Consider the following 21,001-nt stretch of genomic DNA (forward strand, 5'->3'; position numbering starts at 1 on the left):
ACCACTATCTTTAGGAAGGGGCACAAGTGCCAACACCGATGTGCCGGTCGTGTGCTCACTGATGTGCGCAGAGAGCGGCTGCAGTAGCGGCTGGGGAGCCTGGTGGCCTGGGGTGAATCTTGACTGGGCAAGTTACTTGTACCCTCTGGCCTCAGTTTCCTCATCTGCAACATGAGGATGATCACTGTATCTGCCTCATCAAGTTGTGAGTAGAAATCTAGGTAATCCATGGGAAATTGCCCAGCTCAGAGGAAGCATTCAATAAATGTTAGCTGTTGTTCTAACCCCATTTCATCCTCACTGCAGCCTTGAGAGACAGGCATTATTGTCCTCTATTTACAGACAGGAAAAGCGAAGCTCAGAGAGGCCAAGTGAGTTGGCAGGAGTTGTACAGCCAGGATTTGAGATCTGGTCTGACGCAGCTGGACAGCTGTGGTCTGAGTGTTGTTTTCTATCTTCCAGTGGCACAGACAAAACCACGGAAGCAAGGCATCTGTGATCTCTAAGCCATCTATAAATTCCAGGCAAACTTGACTGTTGGCTGCTGTGATGTAATTCATTCTTCACTGGCCTCCCAACAGAGGCCAAAGGACCACACCTTGTTTCAAACAGAGGAATGGTCAAGTGCGGGGTCCTTGAGGTGACAGTACACTTTCCCAGTCACCCTTTAATGTGCCTGTTCACTGGCCCTCAGCACCTGTCAGGTAAGGATGGAGGAGGACTGTGAGGTTTCAGAGTCCCCTGACTAGCCGTGCAACCTGCGTGGACAAGCTGCTTGATGCTTTTGAGTGTTGGTTTCCTCACTGACTTTCATTAAGCACCTACCGTCTGCCAAACACCGGGCTGAGCACCAGAGACATGGCGATAGCCAGACACTGTCCTGGCGTTTTTCAGAAGAATCCTCCTTCTTTTCCAGTCCTCCTCATCCCTGTCTGTCGCCCCCAAAATACAAGTAAAGGGTTCGGGGAGGATGCGGTCAGGATCAGAAAGTGCACAGCCAACTCCATCATTCCCTTGCTCAAACACTGACTTCTGGAATCAGGATACTTATAGCTTTGGAAGACAATTCTACTTTCCTAACTTATTCTATTTCCTGGAAATATTTTTCTTTCTCCCTCATTGCTTACCTATATGAATCCTACTATACTTCAAGGTCTAGTTCAAGTTGTGCATCCTCTCAAAAAATATATATCCCAGGACACTTCCAGGTCCTATTTCTTTAACTTTTTCATTCCTCTGAACCTCTTCAGTTTAATCTGAATATCATGTAACGATGTATTAAATTCAAGTACTCATTCCATTATTGTTTCACAAGTTTAAATTTGTTTTTTCTAAAAAGACAAGTTTATTCCTCTTTCATATCCCCAACAGAGCCTAGTCAAGCACTGGTCATGCAATAGGTACATAATTAATAAATTTGTGTGGATTGTTTGCCCATCCTATGGTGAGAAACTTCAAGGAGAGGCTGCTGTTTTTTTTGTTTTTTTTTTCTGAGACAGAGTCTCACTCTGTTGCCCGCTAGAGTTAGTGCCGTGGCATCAGCCTAGCTCACAGCAACCTCAAACTCCTGGGCTCAAGCGATCCTTCTGCCTCAGCCTCCCGAGTAGCTGGGACTACAGGCATGAGCCACCACGCCCAGCTAATTTTTTTTCTATATATTTTTAGTTGTCTAGATAATTTCTTTCTATTTTTTTTAGTAGAGACAGGGTCTCGCTCTTGCTCAGGCTGGTCTCGAACTCCTGAGCTCAAACAATCCGCCCGCGTCAGCCTCCCAGAGTGCTAGGATTACAGGTGTGAGTCACCGCACCGGTCAAGGCTGCTGTTTTATTCATCTCTGCATTCCCAGCACCTACCACAGTGTTTGGCACACAAAAAGGACTTGAAAAATTGTTATTAAGTTGCAAAGGACTTACCATTTCATTTAAGTTCTTTAAAATGGGTTTCTCCATGGGCTCAGCAAAGGAGTTATATAGGACACTAGGAAAAAAAGAAAAAAAGAGAAAGAACTTACTTAGGCACCATAATCTGTCAGTTATAAACCTCCCCTGGGTGCTGCGTGAGTATCCAGCCCACACTAGCCACTGCCCACACGGTGCTCCCACTCACCTGAGTTCTCCAGAAAATGAGACGTGGGCATGGCTCACTTGGGCATAGCAGTCCTGGAGCTTCAGGGTTGGATGACCAGAGACATTTCGGGTCAGGATAACAATACCGGTAAAGTAGACCCCGGAGAGAAAGAGATCCGCTCCTCCTGCATCTCGGCTATGTAGAGAAAAAGTGCAAGGTTACCCAAGGCTGGGCCAGGCATGGAGTTAGATCTTGTTTCTCTAATAACCCAGAGACTCTCTAAGCTCCTGGAGTGTGAGAACTTTGTCACATTTACCTCTGGTTTCCTGGCACCTGTAGCAGGTAGGGACGGAGTAGGTGCTGAATGAATATTTACTGAACAAATGAAGTAATGAACATGTGAACGATAACAGCCCTTGGGATACTGTAGGCATTTCATCCTGGGTGCTCTCGCCCTGGTAGTGGTTGAGCATGTACTGAGCACCCTTCATATGCCATGTTTGTTCGGAGAAAAAACATCAGGGGTAAAGTTGCAACACCTTATTCAGGAGGGGCATAGATGGGGAAGTGACAGCTAGATGTAGTCTGTGAACTCCTTGAGGGAGTGGACTGTGTGTTTCCCCAGGACTTAGCGCATGGCCTGACACAGAATAAGCATTCAACATATGGTTGACAAGTCACCCAATAAGTGAATGAATACATGAATCTATGTTGTTTATGGGGAAACATGCCATTCTCATCTACAATACTGAAGTGCTAAGGATGGAGATAATGGTATGCAGCAGGCACTCAACAATTGCTCATTGACTGACCTGCTGGATACATGAATGCGTTATATGTTCTTCTGGGCCATCAACCGAGGAAGAAATAAGCATTACACCCAGGACAGTAACTCGTACATGGCAGGTGGTCTGTAGACGTACCTTGAATTTGACTCTTTCTTCTACATGAGGGTGCAGAGGCTTTTTGGTTGGGGGAGAATTGGGCTTAAGCTGACTACCATCCTTCAACCTCTCTCTTTGTGAGTTAGGAGGGCTCCATTTCCCATTAGTTGCCCCCGTAGATGGGGAAGTGTGCTCAAGATTGGGCAGTGATTTGTTGGTAGGTCTAAAATGCTGGGCACAGGTTGCTTCCTCCTACAGTCAGGGACTTCTAGTTCTTAGGAAATCTTAAGTGACATTTGAGCAGTTGCTCTGCCTTTAAGGGAAGGATGCTTTTCACACCCTCTGTTACACCCCTGCACGGATTTCCTGATTTAAATCTCACCTGGAAAAAAATGCTCTTGAGAAAGATTGTTAATACTGAGAGAAAGAAGCCTGACATTGAAAACATCGGCAAATTTATACACTTTCCATTTTTGCTCCATTTGCCCCCAGAACGGCAGCAGACATTTCAGTGGAATACTCACAAGAGTGGAGACTTGATTTCCCAATTCGTGCTGATGTTGGCAGTGCCATGGTTGGTCAGCGCTTTGATTCCCACCCCGGGCACAAAGGCTAATGAAGTATTTGGAAATGAAAAGGCGTTGATTTTTATGCTGTAAAACAAGAAACAGGTAAGTTAGGGTAACTCTTCAGGCACATCACTTAAGTCAAGCAAAATCAGAAATGCAGTTGTAGAACTCCCACACTAAGCAATTGTGAAGTCAATTGCAAATTCTTGAATTCACAATTCAGGAACCTCCCATCTGCAGTGTGATCTCTAGGCACTGCCTCCTCATTCCCCTCGAACTATTGGCAGGAAGTCCCTTGTATCTGGTTGAGGGGAGAAACGAGCAAGCTTAGAAATAAATTTGTAAATCATCCAGTAATCTACTTCTTTAGAGGCAGAAACAGGTACAGCATTGCCATCATTATCTTTCCTTCAGTAGTTCCAGTGTTTCTCAAAGGGAGTGATATTAGTATTTTGGAATGGACAGCTATATTTGAAGAGGACTGTTGTACTCATTGCAGGACACTTTGACACATATGCCATAAGTGTCTCTCTCCACCTGTCGTTGGGACAACCAGAAACGTGCCTTCTCTCCTGCAAATACCCTCTATGTGTGTAGTATCTTCTCTAGTTGAGAAACTTAGAGAGTTGACTTCCCCTAAGATTCTCTGGGCTGTCAAACAGGAAGCTAGGAGGGAGTGGGTTGCATGTTATCTACACAGGTGGATGGCTGTATGCACTATGATAAATTATTATGAACATGTATTGAGCGATTACTATCTGCCAGGCACTGTGGTAAGCACCTTACACGCATTAGCTCATCTCAACTCTCAGAATAATCCCATGAGGCCGTTGCTGTTTTTGCAATCTCCATTTCAGAGATTAGAAGATAAGAAAAGTGGTTGAAGTCATACATAAGTGGTAGAACCAGACCTGGAATCCTCCTCAGTCTGACTTCAGACTGTGCTTTTAACCACAAGGCTATGCTACTTCACATACTGTGCAAAGAGCACTTGAGTTGGAGCCAAGTTTTGTACTAGCTGAACAACCTTGGGCAAGGCACTTAATCTCTTGCAGTCAATCACTCAAAGTGTTACTCACAGGTATAATAGGTTGGGGAGACAAAATGAGTTCATATGTGTATAATTGCTGCACAGGAGAAAGGCATCATTCTGAACTAAGATTAGGAAAATATTAGAACATAACTGTGATAGCTGATAAAAAATGATTGTTTGCTGTTTCCTCTTTACGCATCCTTTCTACCTACTCTCTAGCACACATCACGAATCCCACTGTGAGAGGAGGACAACTGAGATTCATTTCATGTATCTTGGAAATATTTTCATTTTGTTACATACAGGTCTTAACCAATTCTTTATAACTGCAGCAGAGTATTCCAAGCTGTGGATGGACCATTTAAAAAAACCATTCTTTTGTTGTGAACATCTAGGTTGTTTCCAGTACTTCTGTATTATAAACAATGCTACAGCGAACATCCTCATACCTACTGCTTTTGTGCATGCGCTTCCTTAGGGAGGATGCTGAGGAGTAGAATTGTTGGGTCAAAGGGCATGTGTGTGTATATCTATATATTTCTATATCTCTATGTGTATAAATGATATTTGTAAATCACCTTCTAAAATAGCACCTTCCAGGAGGAATGTGAGCCACATATGTACACACATGCACTGTATAATGACATTTCGGTCAATGACGGAATGCATATACAACATTGGTCCCGTAAAATTATAATATTGTATTTTTAATGTACTTCTCTATGTTAAGATACGTTTAGACACACAAATACTTACCACCGTGTTACAGCATTCAGTACAGTAACATGCTGTGCAAATTCGTAGCGTAGGAGCAACAGGGTATACCATATGGCCTAGGTGTGCAGTAAGCTATACCATCTAGGTTTGTGAAGTACACTCCATCATGTTTGCACAGTAATAGTTAACGTTCATCTCTCCCACTGGACATTATGGGCAGGTATGCTGTTCACTACATTATCCCCTATGTCTAGAACAAAGCCTGGTATATAGTAGGCACTCAGTGAATACTTGTTGAATGGCTAACTTTATACAGATGAGGGCATCGGCAGGAACTTTCCCTATATCACCATCTCTCTTCCTCCATAAAAAGATCCTCTTGGATTTATAGAATGTTATCATTGACAGCAGGGAAATTATTACTCCAAAGGGTTGGAGTAGCAGGGAATGATCATTGGATTGTTAAAGTGTTGGGGCAAATTGTGAATCACAGTCACAGAGAACTCCTCAGAAAGGCTTGGCTCTCCCCTAACCTTGAAGATTGAGCTCAAGATGGACAAAGACATCCTCTCTCTATACCGCTTTTGGGGCTGTTATTGGTGACTATGGCAGAGGTTGTCGGTTGCTGAACATCCATTTCCATTCTATCCTAACCATCCGTGAATTTGTTGGGGATGACGAAATTGTCTGGTTGGAAAACTGATTTCTCAGTTTTCCTTGCTAATAAGTGGTCATATGACTAAGTTCTGACAATTGTTGTATGGGCAGAATTTTGTTAAAGTAGAGCTTCAGAAAAACCTCATTAAAAGAGGAGACTGACTGAGCTTATAAGAGCCCTTTTACCCTTGCCTTCCCCTCCTTCCAGCTGCCTGAAACATGGATTTGGTGGCTGGAACTGGAGTGGCCATGTTGAGCCATGAGGCAAACTTGAGAGTAGGAGTCAGAGCTGAGGCTGCTGAAGCAGAAAACGACAAGGAGGCTGGATTCTGATGAAGTCATGGGGCCAGAAGCCCCAAGTCCCTGCACTGTTTCTTTTGAGCTTCTCATAGGTGAGACAAAATGCTCTTTTCTTTCACTTACTTTGAAAAATTGTAGTTCACATAATCAACCTTTAGAAATTCAAGAGACTCAGAACCATTTATATCCGGGATGTTCCTTTCCTTGACCATTTGTTCAATCATCTCCATCCCAGCTTGAACACCTGTGAAGGAAATGAGAAAGTATCTATTGATAATAACAAAGATAATCATGCACAGTATCATTAACCACACAAATGCAACTTATTAAGACATGCTCTTAGATACTTAGCAAATAGCAACCCTGAAAAGTGGGTATTATAATCCCTGCTTTAAAGATGAAAACACTGGTCCTCAGAGAGGCTAAAGAATTTGCTCAAGACCACAGAGCTAACATTATGAGAGATTTTCATTATGTGGCCAGGGCCAAAGGGTTTTATTACATGACCGTGTGCTAGGGAAAGTGCAAAATACTCTTTAACATATTGTACTATTATCGGCATGCACATTTTACAGATGAGAAAACAGTCTCAGAGAGGTTATTTCTTGCCCAAATCATACAGCTAAGAACTAGAGGAGCCAGTAGTCAAAGCTAAGGTCTTTGGCTCTGGAGTCCGTTTGCTACGGCCAGTTCTAGAAAATTCCACATTCTTCATTCCTTCCAGATTCCTTAAGCTCAAGAGTTTTTGTCCTAAGGTCCACGGGCTGTGGGGAACTCTTGAGCTACCTACAAGTCTAATAAAAGGCTGAGAAAGTTGTGTGTGTGTACGGGTGTCTAATTTTTCAGAGGAGAGGAGCCACATTCTCACCAGGTTCTCAAAGGATCCCTCAACTCAAAAAAAGTTACACCACCACTTTTATTTTATCCTTGAATAATCCATCAGTTTCTTTATATGGAAGCACCACAGAACACATTTCTCTGAGCTCATGGGGGAAAAGAGCCCTTGCCCACATTAAAGAGCTTGAGAAAAGTAACTTCCATAGTTAATGAAAAATAATCTTTTAATTTTTAAAAAATTGTTAAAATTTTTTTTTAGAGATGGGGTCTTGCTAGGTTGCCCAGGCTGGTCTCAAACTCTTGGTCTCAAGCAATCCTCCCACCTCGGCCTTCTGAATATGATCTTTTAATTTTAATCTTCTCAAGGAAGATTTCCTTTATTCCTTATTTTGCAGTTTAAGTTCATTTCCAGTTATTCTATCTTCGTTGGCGATGTAGAAGAGATTTTATCCTCTAAAAGGCCATGAACAATATTGTAATATGGGGCTATAAAGATAGACTATAAAGGACGTAAAGATAGAACCAAAGACACTATTGGAGAGCTTAGGTGTGAATCCCAACTTTGCCACAGACTAGCTTGTGTGACTGTGCAAGTTACATAGTCTCTCTGTCCTTCAGTTTCCTCATCTGTGACATGAGGACAATAGTAATCATGAGGGGTCTGTTCACACATGTGAGAATAACAATAGCCAATATTTGTTAGCCGTTTGCTATTGCCAGACCCTATTCTAAGTGTTTTATATAATATGTTAATTCATTTATGTTCCATAACAACTCCATGGGTAGGTACTATTATTATCATCTCCATTTTAATAAATATTGTGCAGGTACTACTAATAAAGAGACACATCAGATCTCTTTCTGGAAAATGGGGGGCATAACTAATTGATGAGATAAAATAATAGTAGCTAATCTGTATTGAGTGCCTGTATGTGCCAAGACTGTACATACTCCACATACATCTCTCCTTGGATCCTCACAGCAACCCAACGACATAGGTATTATTATCCCTATTTCACACAGGAGGCAGCTCAGGCTCAGAGAGGTTCACTGACTTGCCCAAGAGCCCACAGCCAGGGAGCGGCATTAGCCAGAGCTTGGAGGAACAGGAAGCGGAGGATAGAACATAAGTTTTAAGATCAGGCAGAACAGACCTGAGTTCATATCTTGCCTCAGCCCCTTACTGGTGTGTGACTTGGGAAATTTCAGACTCCTCCTCTGAAAAACGTCAACAATTTCTTCAAAAGGTCGTTGTTGGAATTAAATCAACATAAGGCCCAGAAAGCGCATTCAAAGAGCCTCGCCTTGGTAGATGCTCCAGAAATGATTCTGACTTCAAAGAGTCTCCACCACCCCATGCTATGTTTCCATGGATGATCTCGTTTGATCCTCATGTTACACTAGAGGTAGGCAGGCACCATTTCATCACCCCATTTTCCACATGAGAAAACCCACTTGTCCAGGGCCATGTATTGAGGGAAGGGGCAGAACCGACATTCAAACCCATGTGGATGGATTTCAGATATGCTCTTTTAACCGCTCTTCTCTAGTGGGTGAAAAAACCTGCACAACCTTAATATGGTTACAAGGTATCTATTTCTCATATGCATTTCTATCCACATCGGCACATCAAGGTAGAAACGAGATACACATGCATACACACACACACACACACACACACACGTTCCTGGTATGTATTTCTACACACATCATGGTTCACATCACAACTGTGTAAGATCGATCAATTTCAGATCCCCTGTGCCAGACCAAGTACTAGGGGAGAAACAAGGAGTTTCCCCCAAATTAATCCCCCCTCCTCCTTTTCTTTCTTTCTTCTTTTCTTCCCTCATTTATTTATTTTCTGGTATAGCAGGGGAGGCATTTCTTGGTTGGACTAGCAGTGCTTGGGTTGACTGCTTTAGTTAAAGAGGACTGGGCAAAATCTGTCAACGTACATTCAGCTAATCGCAAGCAAAATTTTACAGGAGCAAAACAGGCCCGTATACTTTGATTTTGCGGTCTCTTTCCTCTCCACAATCTGCACCCACCTTAGCCCAAGTAAAATCACATTCCAATATTTTTCTCTCCCTAGTGTTTATAAACACCCTCTGGCCCCTAAAGGAGTGGTTCTTAACCTTTCAGTGCCTCAGACTCCTTGGCACATCTAATAAATGTTGTGGAGCATCTCTCGAGAAAAATGCACAAATCATCACCTACATTACATTCCGCACACAGTCTTAGGGGATTCTAAGTCTCTTTTGAAATCAAGCCCTTTCTGACGCTCTAAGGTGTCAGTTTTACTCAAATCTCCTTTCTTCTATTCTATAATGCATTCTAATAATATTTAGAGTCCTGAGATGTTCATTGTGTACGTGTGGGGGAAGGAGAGAAAGAGAGAGAGAGCGAATCTGTGGCTGTGTGTGGATATACTTCCCGTCAAGGTGAGCATTTTTCAGGCAGTACTTTCTTCCCAGCCATCTTAGCAGCCTCTGCATAGGGACTGGATCCCCTGACAGTAGAGCTCATCTCAGTCGTGAGACAGCCCAAGTTATGAGCTGCTTGCTGGGTTTGGATCATGGACCCCACCCAGGGGGCTGCAGCCTGGCTTTGGAAAGCATCCAACTCACCGTAGTCCAGTGCCCGCTGGGTAGCCCTTGCCTTGATTCCAGGGTAAGCGGTCTGAGAGAATGAGATGCTGAGATTCCACAGGAAGAAACATCCCCAGAGGACTGGGATCGTCTTTGTACACATCTGCAATTAACCAACATTTATGGTTCCTTCATTATTCTTGCTTTCTCGTTGGTCAATTCCATCCAGCATTTCTAGGCTTTCCCATTTTCATTGCTCACTTCTAAAACTCCATCCATCCATCCATCCATCCGCCCACCCACCCATCAATTCATCCATCCAGTCATCATTTACTAACACACCAGAATGGGTTCTAGGTGCTGAGGATGTCAAGGTGACCCACACATGGCCCCTGCCCTCTGCTTCTCACAGACTAGTGGGTAGTCACACACACACACACACACACACACACACATGATGACACAATACAATAATGCAATGCAACACAATACAACACAGTACAATACAATATAACATAGTACAATACAATATAATACAATAGCCTTGCAGTAAACTCAGTGATCGAGATACGCCCTGAGAAGGATGCTGGGGGATTGGGGATTCTTGACAGTTTTAGAACAAACTAGTGGATAGTTTACAAAAATGGCCTTTGTGGCTGTGAGGCAATCACCCACCTGCTTGACGACCCTTGGTGACTCCCCTTGCCCACAGGACAGGATTTAAACTCTTAGCTCAACAATCGAGATCTTTCACGACTGGCCCCAAACTTCTTAGCTCCTGTCCCTCCTCTCCTGACCAAGTGGTGCTGTCCTGAGCTGGCCACACTGAGCTATTCACTGCTCCTCAATTTGCCAGTTCTCTTACGCATGGGGGCTTTTTGTTCAACCCTCCCAGTGTAAACACACACGCATGTACACATTCTCTCTTCCAGGGCCAGCTCCAATGGCCCCCTCTGTGAAAACTTCCCTCCCCACGTCATTCCACACCGGTCTCCCCTCACACTCTCCTCTGCACTCCCACCACTCTTTGCGCAGTGCACGTGCTTCCATTTGAACACCTGACACACGATGCTGCCTGCTGCAGGCGGGTCTCATCTCCTCCCTCCACCACTATACCCTGGTCCAAGCTGGCGCCATTTCACGTGGATGTCTGTGATGTCTCCTCACTGGTCTCCCAGCTCCATCCCTTTCCCCTTTCTGGCTATTCTCCACACCGTAGCCAGGGTGGGCCTTAAAATGAAAGTCAGATCACGTCACCCCACCCCATTAAAACCTTTCAGTGGTTCCCCTTATTACTCAGTGCAAAAGCCAAAGCCCTTCCATCAGCTACAGGCCCTCCCTACTCCACACCTCCACTTCCTCATCGACCTCCGTCCTTAACACACACGCCTGGCTCATGTGGCCCCAGCGCCACTGGTTAATTTTAGCTTTTTTGAATACTCTAAGCAGCCTGTGCCCCAGGGTCTTTGCACTTGCTGTTCCCTCTGCCTGTTACAGTCTTTCACAGATAACCACATGTCTAGGTCTTTCATGTTTTCAGATACCTCAAGTGTCATCTCAGTGAAGCGTTTCCTTACCACTCCATGAAGAACAAGGATACCTTCCCTGTGACTCTGATATTGCCTATGCCTCCCCTATTGCTTAATTTTTCCCCCCCAAACACTTACCATCATCTAGTGTAGTATACAGTTGATAATTTGTTTAAATTTTTTTTTTTTTTTAGAGACAGAGTCTTGCTCTTTCACCCAGGCTGGAGTGCAGTGGTGCGATCACAGCTCACTGCAGCCTCGAATTCCTGGGCTCAAGTGATCTTCCTGCCTCAGCCTCTCGAGTAGCTGGGACTACAAGTGTGCATCACCACACCCAGCTAATTTTTAAACATTTTTTGTAGAGAAGGGGTCTTGCTTGATTTGTTTGTTGTGTGTCTCCTCTACTGGATTTGTTGGACTTCATGGGAAGGACTTCATCACTTCAGCACCCTGAACAGCGACTGGCACACAGTGGGCAATGGGTAAATATTGAATGAATGAATGTCTCTTCCCCGAGGCTGTGAACTGGGCCATCGGAGCTTTATGGGTTCCCACAGCACTGGGGGAAGTCCTTGGTCTTGGTATGTACCACTCTGTATTGTGATTATCTCTTTACTTGTCTGTCCCTTTGTCAGAGGGATTGTGTCTTACTTTTATAACTTCAGAGTCTAGCACAATGCCTGACACATAGTAGACACACAAAAAAATTTTGGTTAAATAAACATCCTCCCCAAGGAGAGAAATCACATCTTATTCACTGTTATATCACCATGCTTGGCATATGTGAATGATCAATATATGCTAGCTGAATTAGTGCACCCAGTGAGTTAATGCCATCCCATTTTCTTGATAGATGAAGCACAGGACCCAACGGCAACAGTGATGTGGGTTTCTTTTAATGACAGCCAAGTGAGCAATACATTCACAGGCCTCGTCTCTGGTTTTGGGAGTTTACAATCTGGATGAGATCTCACTGCTGCATTCACCCATGCTGGAGACCCACAGGTGGCCGGTACCACTGGGTTAACACACAAACATGGAACAAATCAAGGAAGGCCAAGGAAGGTGACCTTGTGGAGTGGGCAAGGAAGAGGAAGTCATGAGAACCATGTGTTTAGACAGAGCGAGGGGTCAGGCCAGGTGGTCAGGTAAGGATTCGAAGAGGACTAGGATTCAGGAGCAGCCGAGTGAACGGAAAGAGGTCACTGGAAGAGGTGGGGGGTGCTCGGCCAGAGTGGGTGAGAGGTTTGATTGAGGGGGTTGTGTAGGCTTAAAGGTGAGGCCATGGAGGTGGGAATGGGATGATACAGACAAGAGTTTTCTAGACAATTTTCTTGGAAAGAACAGAGCAGTCCGATTAGGGACAGAAGTGCCCAGGCAAGGCTATTGCTAGACTATCTTGGACTTTTGTGTGAAATGGGAAAAAGTGCCCCTTTGGAAAGATGCCAGCCTGTTGGCACAAAGTGGGGCCAGTGGAAAGTACTTTAGGAACCCCCACCCCAGTGTATGCAGCTGGACAGGGAGAGCAAGGACAGCCCCACTTAGCCTCTCGGCTGGCATTTTGTCTAGTGCCCAAACTGCCTGACTTTCACAGTGGACCTGCGTGCTCCGATGAGTGCATGTTCACGTGGTGTTGTGCTGGAGGCCGTGAGGTTCAGAATTAGGGTCTTGACCTGTCTGTGCATAGGTCCATCTTCAGGTCTGAGAAGCCTGGCTTGGTCAACTCTCACCTGATCTCCCAGGAGCCCCCTCTGTGTGCCCCACTGTCCAGCCAAACTGAAGTCCTGGTCCCTAAACACATGCCATGCTTTCTGCTTAATGCGGTTGCCTGTGCTGTCCCCCTCCAGCTAGGCCTGCAGAAACCCTGTGCACCCTTAAGGTCCACTTTAAACACAGTTTTTTTATCAGAAGCCATGTCCAACTTTTGAGGAAAATCTCATTTTCTCCTGAATGCTTGATCAGAATATACGTTTATTCATGTGTGCATATTTCTTTTCTTGCTTAGGCTCTGCCTCTCCCTTACCAGAACGTAAGTGCATGAAGGCAGAGACCACATTTAGTTTGGAGGTCTCAGATCTGGCTCAGTGCCTGGCAGAGAGTGGGCGATTGGAAGTGCTGGTGGAATGAATCAGTGAATTAATAAATGAAGGAATAGCCCTTGCCTTACTCTGCATTGTATTGTAGTCCTTTGCAGAGGTGATTAACAAAACATTGATACACTAACAGAGTGTAGGCACCCATTGGAACTGATGTTGAACACAGTCCCAGAGTGGGGTCTAGGAGGTTGGCTGCTGGATTGGGGGAGGATAGAGGATGTCTTGGAGGAGTGGCCAGATAGTTGGGGCACTGGGGCTTGGAGGGAGGCACTCAGAGCAGTGGGTCTTTACCATTAGATACTGAGACATTTCAATATTTTAACACTGATATGGCCATATGCATCCAGTGTGATGTTTCAGCCCTGTGGAGTTGGTTTGGGTTCCGCAGGATAAGCTACAGAAAGAACCTGGCAGCAGGGCTGGGGAGAGGGTGAAAGAGGGGTGGCTTGGGGATGGTCAGGGTGCAGACAACATTATGGGAAGCATAGAAGAATGGCAGTGAGAGCCAAGGGGAAAAGACTAGAGTGGGAGGGGAGGGTCTCTAGCCAAGCGATGCGTGACCGGAGGGTGGGAGGAAATGTGAGGAGTGGGAGAGGGTGGTGGGAAGCCCTCTGTGTCCTGCAGGCAGGGTGATATTAACAGCATCTTACATCAGAATGGATGCAGGTTCCTCCTGCAGGACTAGGTCCAGTGAGTCTCCTGCTGTGCTCGGCCTTCCTTGATCCTTTAGTTGTCCTGGGTGTGGTCAAGGGGTCCTGGAGAGGGGAATAGGCTGAGATGGGTGGGACTATGGGAGTGAGAGGAATATTCCTGGGGCTCAGGTTAGTGGCTATTTACCAAGCAACACAGAAGCATTTCTATATTTTAACAAATGGCGAGGCCATACTAATATATAGTCATGCTAATATCACTGTAGGCAAAGAATTATAAATGGATGTGTCATGCCAAAGCATTCAGCAGAGGGATTTTTTTTTAAAACAGCAAAATATTTTCATAGCATTTCATAGCAATGCTTTCATAGAAAGCAATGGGAAAGAATATTAGACAAAAATGTCTGTACCTATTAGACTGTATGGAAATTAAGGCAGAAAGGACATCTCTGCCTGGTACATAGTAGGACCTCAATAAATGTTTTGCTAACTGACTAATTGACTGGATCACAAGATTCTGGTTAACTAAGAAAGGTTCTAGGAAAGGTTGGAAAAAAATGAAAAAACTAAACCATCATATATAGAGTTCTCTGTTTCCACAGTGAAAAGTCATAATAAACCAAAGCAGAGATATTACTCACTAATGGGATAACAACTGAAATGATAAATTTGTACTTCTTTACCATTTACAAAATTCATAATTCTTTGAGGTTGATGTTATTATGACCTCCCATCCAAGTACTAACCAGGCCCGACCCTGCTTAGCTTCCGAGATCAGGTGCTTTCAGGGTGGTATGGCTGCAGACAGATGTTATTATGATCTTACCCCCAGTTTAGACACATGGAGGCTTAGAGAATCTGGAGGACTTGTCCAAGATCCCACAGGAAGTCAGGCACCTGGGAATCAAACCTTATTTTTCTGGCTCCTAATCCTAGTGTTTATGAATTTCTTTTCATCGAATGAAAAGGTTTTTCATTTTCCTCCGGGAATTTTAAATAGGAGTTGCTTGATGCCATTTTCAGTGTGAAAAAATTCAATAAGCATCTGGAAATTCTTAAGCATCAAAGTGCAAATCCTTTTGTATTTTCTTGGGCACAAGTGCAGTTTTAAATTCCCTTCCAGCAGTAAAACCTGTTTTCCCTTCTTGGATAAAGGAAGTTTCTGAAGTGGTACACTTTGATGATGATCCAGGAACCCAAATTGCAGATAGAAAAACATATTTTTGCTCTAGAAATTCTGTGAGTGGAGGAAATGACTGGGGTATAAAGGCATGGATTAGACACAACTTTCAGTTCAATTGTTTGGTTAGGATGATAATTTATGGGCAAGGGAGGAAAGGAACCTTGTCAAGCAAGGTGATGACTCCTAAAAGATTCGGTAATTTGGCTGACAAGCGAAGGCAGGGCTAGTTGCCTGTTAAAGGAAAGGTTCCAAGGTGACTTAAAAACCCTGCCAGCAAGTTACCTATTTTGTTACTTCTGAGGAGTTGCTTCTTTCCAAGATTCAAAACCTCAGCAGCCCTTATGTTTCCATACCAACATACAGACAGAATAACACTCCTAAATTCAATGGTCCTCGCCAGAGCCATTCTGATGACTGGGAATAAGAGAACGCCAGTCCAATTTCGAACATTCCTGAAACTCGCAGCTTGGCTAACCACGACTCCCCATGGGAGAGAGCTTTGACAGACTCTGGAAAAACTGCTTCAGGGAGTGATGAGTGAGTGAAATGCAGCCTTTGAAACAGAGGCACTTGAAAAACTAAGTTCAACAGGTTTAAAGATGTCTAGAATATAAGAGTATTCCAACATATAGGCTAAGACAAAATGTGAGTAAGAAGTTTAAATCAGTAAATATGAAATACAAGCAGAATTGGGGAATATTTCAAGGGATCCAGCCCATACATCTGATTTTATAGCAAGATTCCCAGTGACAAAGGACCTGGAAAACGCCTGCTGCATCTTTCCTCCCAAAACTCCAGGCTTCACACCAGCAAGCTCAACGATTCAGACAAGTGGGAGGGCAGTTTTGCTCTGACAGGATCTAGGCCACTGATATGGTTTGAGATCTGCCTCCAAAGCCTCTAGATCATCACAGCTCCTTAGTCCTAACCACACTGACCAAGAGATGAGACAAAATTTTCTGCCATTGTGCTAGGTTCTTCTCTGAAACAGAGGCAAAAATAAGTCCAGCCCACCGAGCAATCATCTTAACTTTGCTCCAGGATGCAAAACTAAATATGTGGTCCAAACCAGCTCTTTTCTCTTTCTTAGAGCAGTTCAGTATTCACTAACCTCTTGCCTAAAAAGCATCCTGGTGGGCATGCGTGACATCAAACAAACAAACAAATGAATGAACAAAACACAGAGAACCCTAGGCAAACAATAATAACCACCCAGGATATGTGACAGCTGATTGTTCAGGGTTCTGGCAGAGCTGGGACATCTCCAGTGAGAGATCCCTGTTAGGAGATCATGCTCACGCAGAGCCCCGAAGTTTGTTCCTGAGTCTTACCTCAAGCAGGAGACGTATCCACAGCTGAGGAACACCTTTGATTCCTTCTGCTTTTGAAGCCGATGTGTTCTCCACCTTGCGCCTTGAACTCAGCTGCCGAAAAGCCAAGATAATTAAGTCTGAGTCATCTCAGCAGTGGATTTTTTTTTAAATGCCTCTTTCAAAATGTGGCACACAATTGCTTCACTGCAATTACCCAATGGCATGAATGAACACTACAGTCTCTCCCTAGATGAACAGACGATGCCACCTAGGCAATAATTACCTCCCTACAAAACACACACACATGCACACACACAGAAACACACACCACACTTGCGAAATTGTCGTAGCTACTTTCCCAAAATGATTAAGATCGGTGTATTGATAAAGGTATTGCTAAATTGAATTGGAAGAGAAAGAAATTTTTTTCTGGGATAATAAATTCCTTCTGGTTCCTTCTGGTCAGGGTGCCTGCGTGGATGGCTGCACTCCTGCTAGCATACCTTTGGGCTTTCGATGGATCATCACATTCAGTCTGAAAGCATGAGGCTTGATAGCCAGGCCGACCTAGTTACCGTCTTTATCGTTCAGGCATCTGTAAATGTGTGCTCCTTTTCAGAATGTTATTGATGACTTCCTGTCCCAGCATTCCTTTAAAGTAAGTTGGGTGGATTCGTCAACTATTACGTAACTTGATATCTTTAGATTCGTTTTAAATCCCATCCCTGCTCCCATCTCCTATAAATGAATTTTAGTCCATGCATTTTGCATGGCCAGAGATCTGGTTGTATGAAGTGTCTTACATCTTATCTACGACTCTCTGGGTAAGACAGGGTGAACGACAGTCCTGGTTTTCCCAGAATGCAGGATTTTCAGTATTAAAATCAGAACAGTCCTGGGCAAATCGGGAGGATTAGTCAGTCTAGAAAGAACAACAGGCACATTCACTTGGCGTTGTCCATATTTTTGACAGCTTTTCAGGTGAGTTATACCTTGAGTTATATTTGCCTATTTGAACTCAATTTCCTTAGGGGTAAAATGGGAATAAAGATAATATCTTCCTTGATAGGTTCTAGTGAAGAAAAACATTGATAACATATGAAAATGTGCTATTAAAACTGCAAAGTGCTGTAAAATTTTACTCATTAGTGTGTGGTCATATCAATGGTGATATGAACCTGCAGACACTCTCTTCACAGAATCATTTATTGTTAGTCAGCATAAATTAGTCCATTCAATCAACAAATATTTATTGAGCCCCTACTATGTGCGAAGTCCTTTTAGCAAAAAAGAGAATCTCTTGTCCACATGGAGTTTATGGTCTAGGAGATGGAGACAAGATAAACAAGCAAACAACGCAATAAACAAAAATATATGGATTGTGACATGTATAATGAAGGCAATGAGGGAATGTAGTTGGTGGAGTGGTCTTGTAATTGGTAGGGTGATATAACTGGGGGAGGTGGGCTTACTTTGTTAGGAAGTCCAGGCAGGCTTCTCTGAGGAGGTGATATTTGAGCTGAGATCTGACCATTGGAAGTCAGGGAGGCAAAGCACTGAGGGGAAAAGGTGAAGGGAACAGCAACGGTGGGACAGTGTGTCTAGAATGGAATGGGGGCAGAAAAAATGGTATTGGATATCTAATACCATTCAGAGAAGTTCAGGGAAGAAGTCGGCTAGAAATATGGATGTCCGATCATCACCCTAGAGGTGGAGTTAATACCACAGAAGTAAATGAGTTTCCCATGATGCACTTGTCGCTGAAGGTATGAGAGGTATTAATAACTTCAGGTGCTATGCAGGTAAACACTTGAAATTGTACTGTGATTATTTTTAGTACATTAGAAAAAATACAGAACTGTGCATAGTAGAAGATGAACAACATCACACATCTTATGGAAAAAATTCACAAAATATTAATACCTTTAAATATTTCTATCTTTTTCTCAGTTTCTTCCCTGGGTTGCACCCTGCTCCCCTCTCTCCCCGTCTCTCTTCATGGTCCTGGGTCTCCTCTTTCATATCTCTCCTCTCCAGAGCAGCTTCTTGGCTCCAGCTTCCTCCCACCCTCACTGTCCTCCACCCCTCAATTCCTTTTCTCTGTGAGAAAGATTAGATCTTGTCCAGCCTCTTATATGCATCTCACACCCATTAACCAGGAACTGGTCTTAGAAGGAAGATGAAAACGGTATAAGATAACAGTGTCTTTCCTAATGCAAATACTTTTTCTTCCTGTTACAAAAGACCTGCAAGTCTAACCACATCTTGGTGAAAACCCCAGAGTCACTGTTGTGTATCCTGGGATTGTGCCACAAATTTGGGGAGAGTTCTCAGAGAGGATGATTTCAATGAATGATAGAGTAATACAAAACAGGGAGACTTGTCCTGAGGGCTCTCGCCTCCCCTGCTGCGGGACCTGCCCTACCTGTCCCAGCTCTGAGACTTTGGGCAATTTGCTTCACTCTTCTGACTCTCAGAGCCATCATCTCTGAAAGTGGAGCTCACATTTACTTTGAAGAGTTGTTGTGAGGCTGGGCACAGTGGCTCACACCTCTAATCCCAGCACTTTGGGAAGCCAAGGAGGAAGGATGGCTTGAGCACAGGAGTTCGAGACCAGCCTGGGTCATATAGCGAGACCCCATCTCTACAAAAAATTAAAAAATTTAGCCAATCGTGGTGGTGCACACCTGTAGTTCCAGCTATTTGGGAGGCTGAGGGAGGAGGATTCCTTGAGCCCAGGAGTTTGAGGTTGCAATGAGCTACTATGACACCACTGCATTCTAGCCCAGGCAACAAAGCAGACTTTCTTTCAAAAAAAAAAAAAAAAAGAAGATTGTGAGAGTTACTTTAGATGAGGTAGCACCTATTAAGTTTTTCAGACAGTGACAATAAATTAGATGCAAATTGCTTGCATTTCATCTATTTTTATTTGAAATTAATAACTAAAATGATACTTCAAACAACTTTTATTTTAAAGAAATATGCAATATTTAGTTTTCATTGAATTTATTTATTACAGTTATCCTCTATTTGGAAATTAATGGAAGTTTCCCCTTTATATAACTTCTCTCTTTTAAACAAACTTATATACATTTTAAGAAGTGGGTTGATTGATGGCAAAAATGCAGATAACAGTACAGCTCACATGGGACATAGAATCGTTTTTGAAGAAGAGGCTCAAATAATCAGAGTTTAGGAAACAAAGATCTAAGAAGAGAGTGTAGCTATCTGTTTTCTTTCATTTGGAAGGAGCTTTAGAAATCAGCTAATTAGCCTTCTTTTCTATTTAAGGAATGATTTCAAGGCAAATTTGCCAAATTCATCATTAAAAACAACAACAACAAAAGCCAACAGCGCTCTATCCAGTTTCATTGTTTATTTTAGATTTCTATATTTAACTAAAGATTTGCTGGAAACTCCTGCCTATTCAGCCTACTCATGATGGCAATCTAGGAAGCAAGATTAATTATTACATGGTTGAATGGCTAACAGTGTATTAATCTTTGCAGAGCAAGGGACACTCTTAATTAAAACTCCAAAAGAAAAATCATAATTAACTAGATAGAAATACTTGTTCATTAAAGAAAGATGTTAAGAGACAGTGTTAGGGAAATGAGCATCTCAGTTCTTGGTTTCTAGAATGTCTGGGCTATTCCCATGTAGAAAAAAGGTATCTGAAGGTCAAACTTGTTTTGAGCTTGGAAGAAAAATTATGTTGTTCTTTGTAGGAGACAAAAGTGGGAGGGGACAGGAATTATGTGTACGTGGCCAGGTAAGGCAGTTTTGGGGCAAAAGACATCACAAGCTCCCAGACCTCGTGGCCCCCCAACATTCGTGTTGGTGAAATCTGGTTAAAGGGAAACCCTGAAGAGGGATATAAGAGGTAGAGAAAAAAAAGAGCTAACATTTATTGAGCATTTGTTATGCTCTGGGCATCACCCACATATTAACTCACTAAATTCCCACCAAGATTGTGCGAGGAACTAATATTACCTCCATTTGATAGGTGGGGTAACTTGCTTAATCTTAGGTTTCACAGTTAGTAAGTCATGGAGCCAGGATTCAGGACCCAGGTATTCTGCTCCCGGGAGTCCACCCTCTTAAACACTATCCTAGGCTACCCTTTTAGGAAGGTTAATAAAGGGCACCCCACAGCCCAGAGGATGTGGAATGTGGGGAGAGAGAGGGATGCTGTTGCTAGGCAACCCATGTGGTTTTTCTGAGCTGCTAACTGAATCTGTGTGAGTAACACAGATTTATGTGTTTGCTTGAAATCACTAGTTTATTCCTAACCAGAGGAAGCCTGGAATTCTTGTGGCCCTGGAGAGAGGTGAGTGACCCTGTAGTTCACTCTGGGAGGGCTGAGAAGTCTGGCAGAATCATCCTTTCACCCAGTAGTAGCTCCCCTTCTCCTTCCTGCTCTGTCCCAGGCCACAGTTCCTTGATGTCTGTGTGATGACATTTCTGGGTGGACACCAATGACTGACTCAGACCATGGCCTCTCCAGCCAGTCACACTCTGGAACAGTTTACAGCAGTGACTCCCTCTTGGCTTAAAAAAGCAAACAAACCCACTTAC

The 21,001-nt window shown here is 43.6% G+C and overlaps 1 protein-coding gene across 1 annotated transcript in view; it reads right to left on the minus strand.

The window, feature by feature from the left end:
* The window catches only part of BPIFC (BPI fold containing family C), a 34,085-nt gene extending 24,270 nt beyond the window's left edge, over positions 1 to 9,815 (minus strand). The window contains exons 1-5 of the mRNA XM_012644712.1: positions 9,692 to 9,815; positions 6,351 to 6,471; positions 3,476 to 3,604; positions 2,107 to 2,262; positions 1,914 to 1,977 (exon numbers count right to left, since the gene is read on the minus strand). Coding sequence (XP_012500166.1) covers positions 1,914 to 1,977; positions 2,107 to 2,262; positions 3,476 to 3,604; positions 6,351 to 6,471; positions 9,692 to 9,815 — 594 coding nt within the window. The remainder of the gene's footprint in view (positions 1 to 1,913; positions 1,978 to 2,106; positions 2,263 to 3,475; positions 3,605 to 6,350; positions 6,472 to 9,691) is intronic.
* Positions 9,816 to 21,001: the final 11,186 nt, after the last annotated feature.

This window comes from Propithecus coquereli, unplaced genomic scaffold (assembly GCF_000956105.1).
Source record: "Propithecus coquereli isolate 6110/MARCELLA unplaced genomic scaffold, Pcoq_1.0 Scaffold218, whole genome shotgun sequence".
Classification (NCBI taxonomy): domain Eukaryota; kingdom Metazoa; phylum Chordata; class Mammalia; order Primates; family Indriidae; genus Propithecus; species Propithecus coquereli.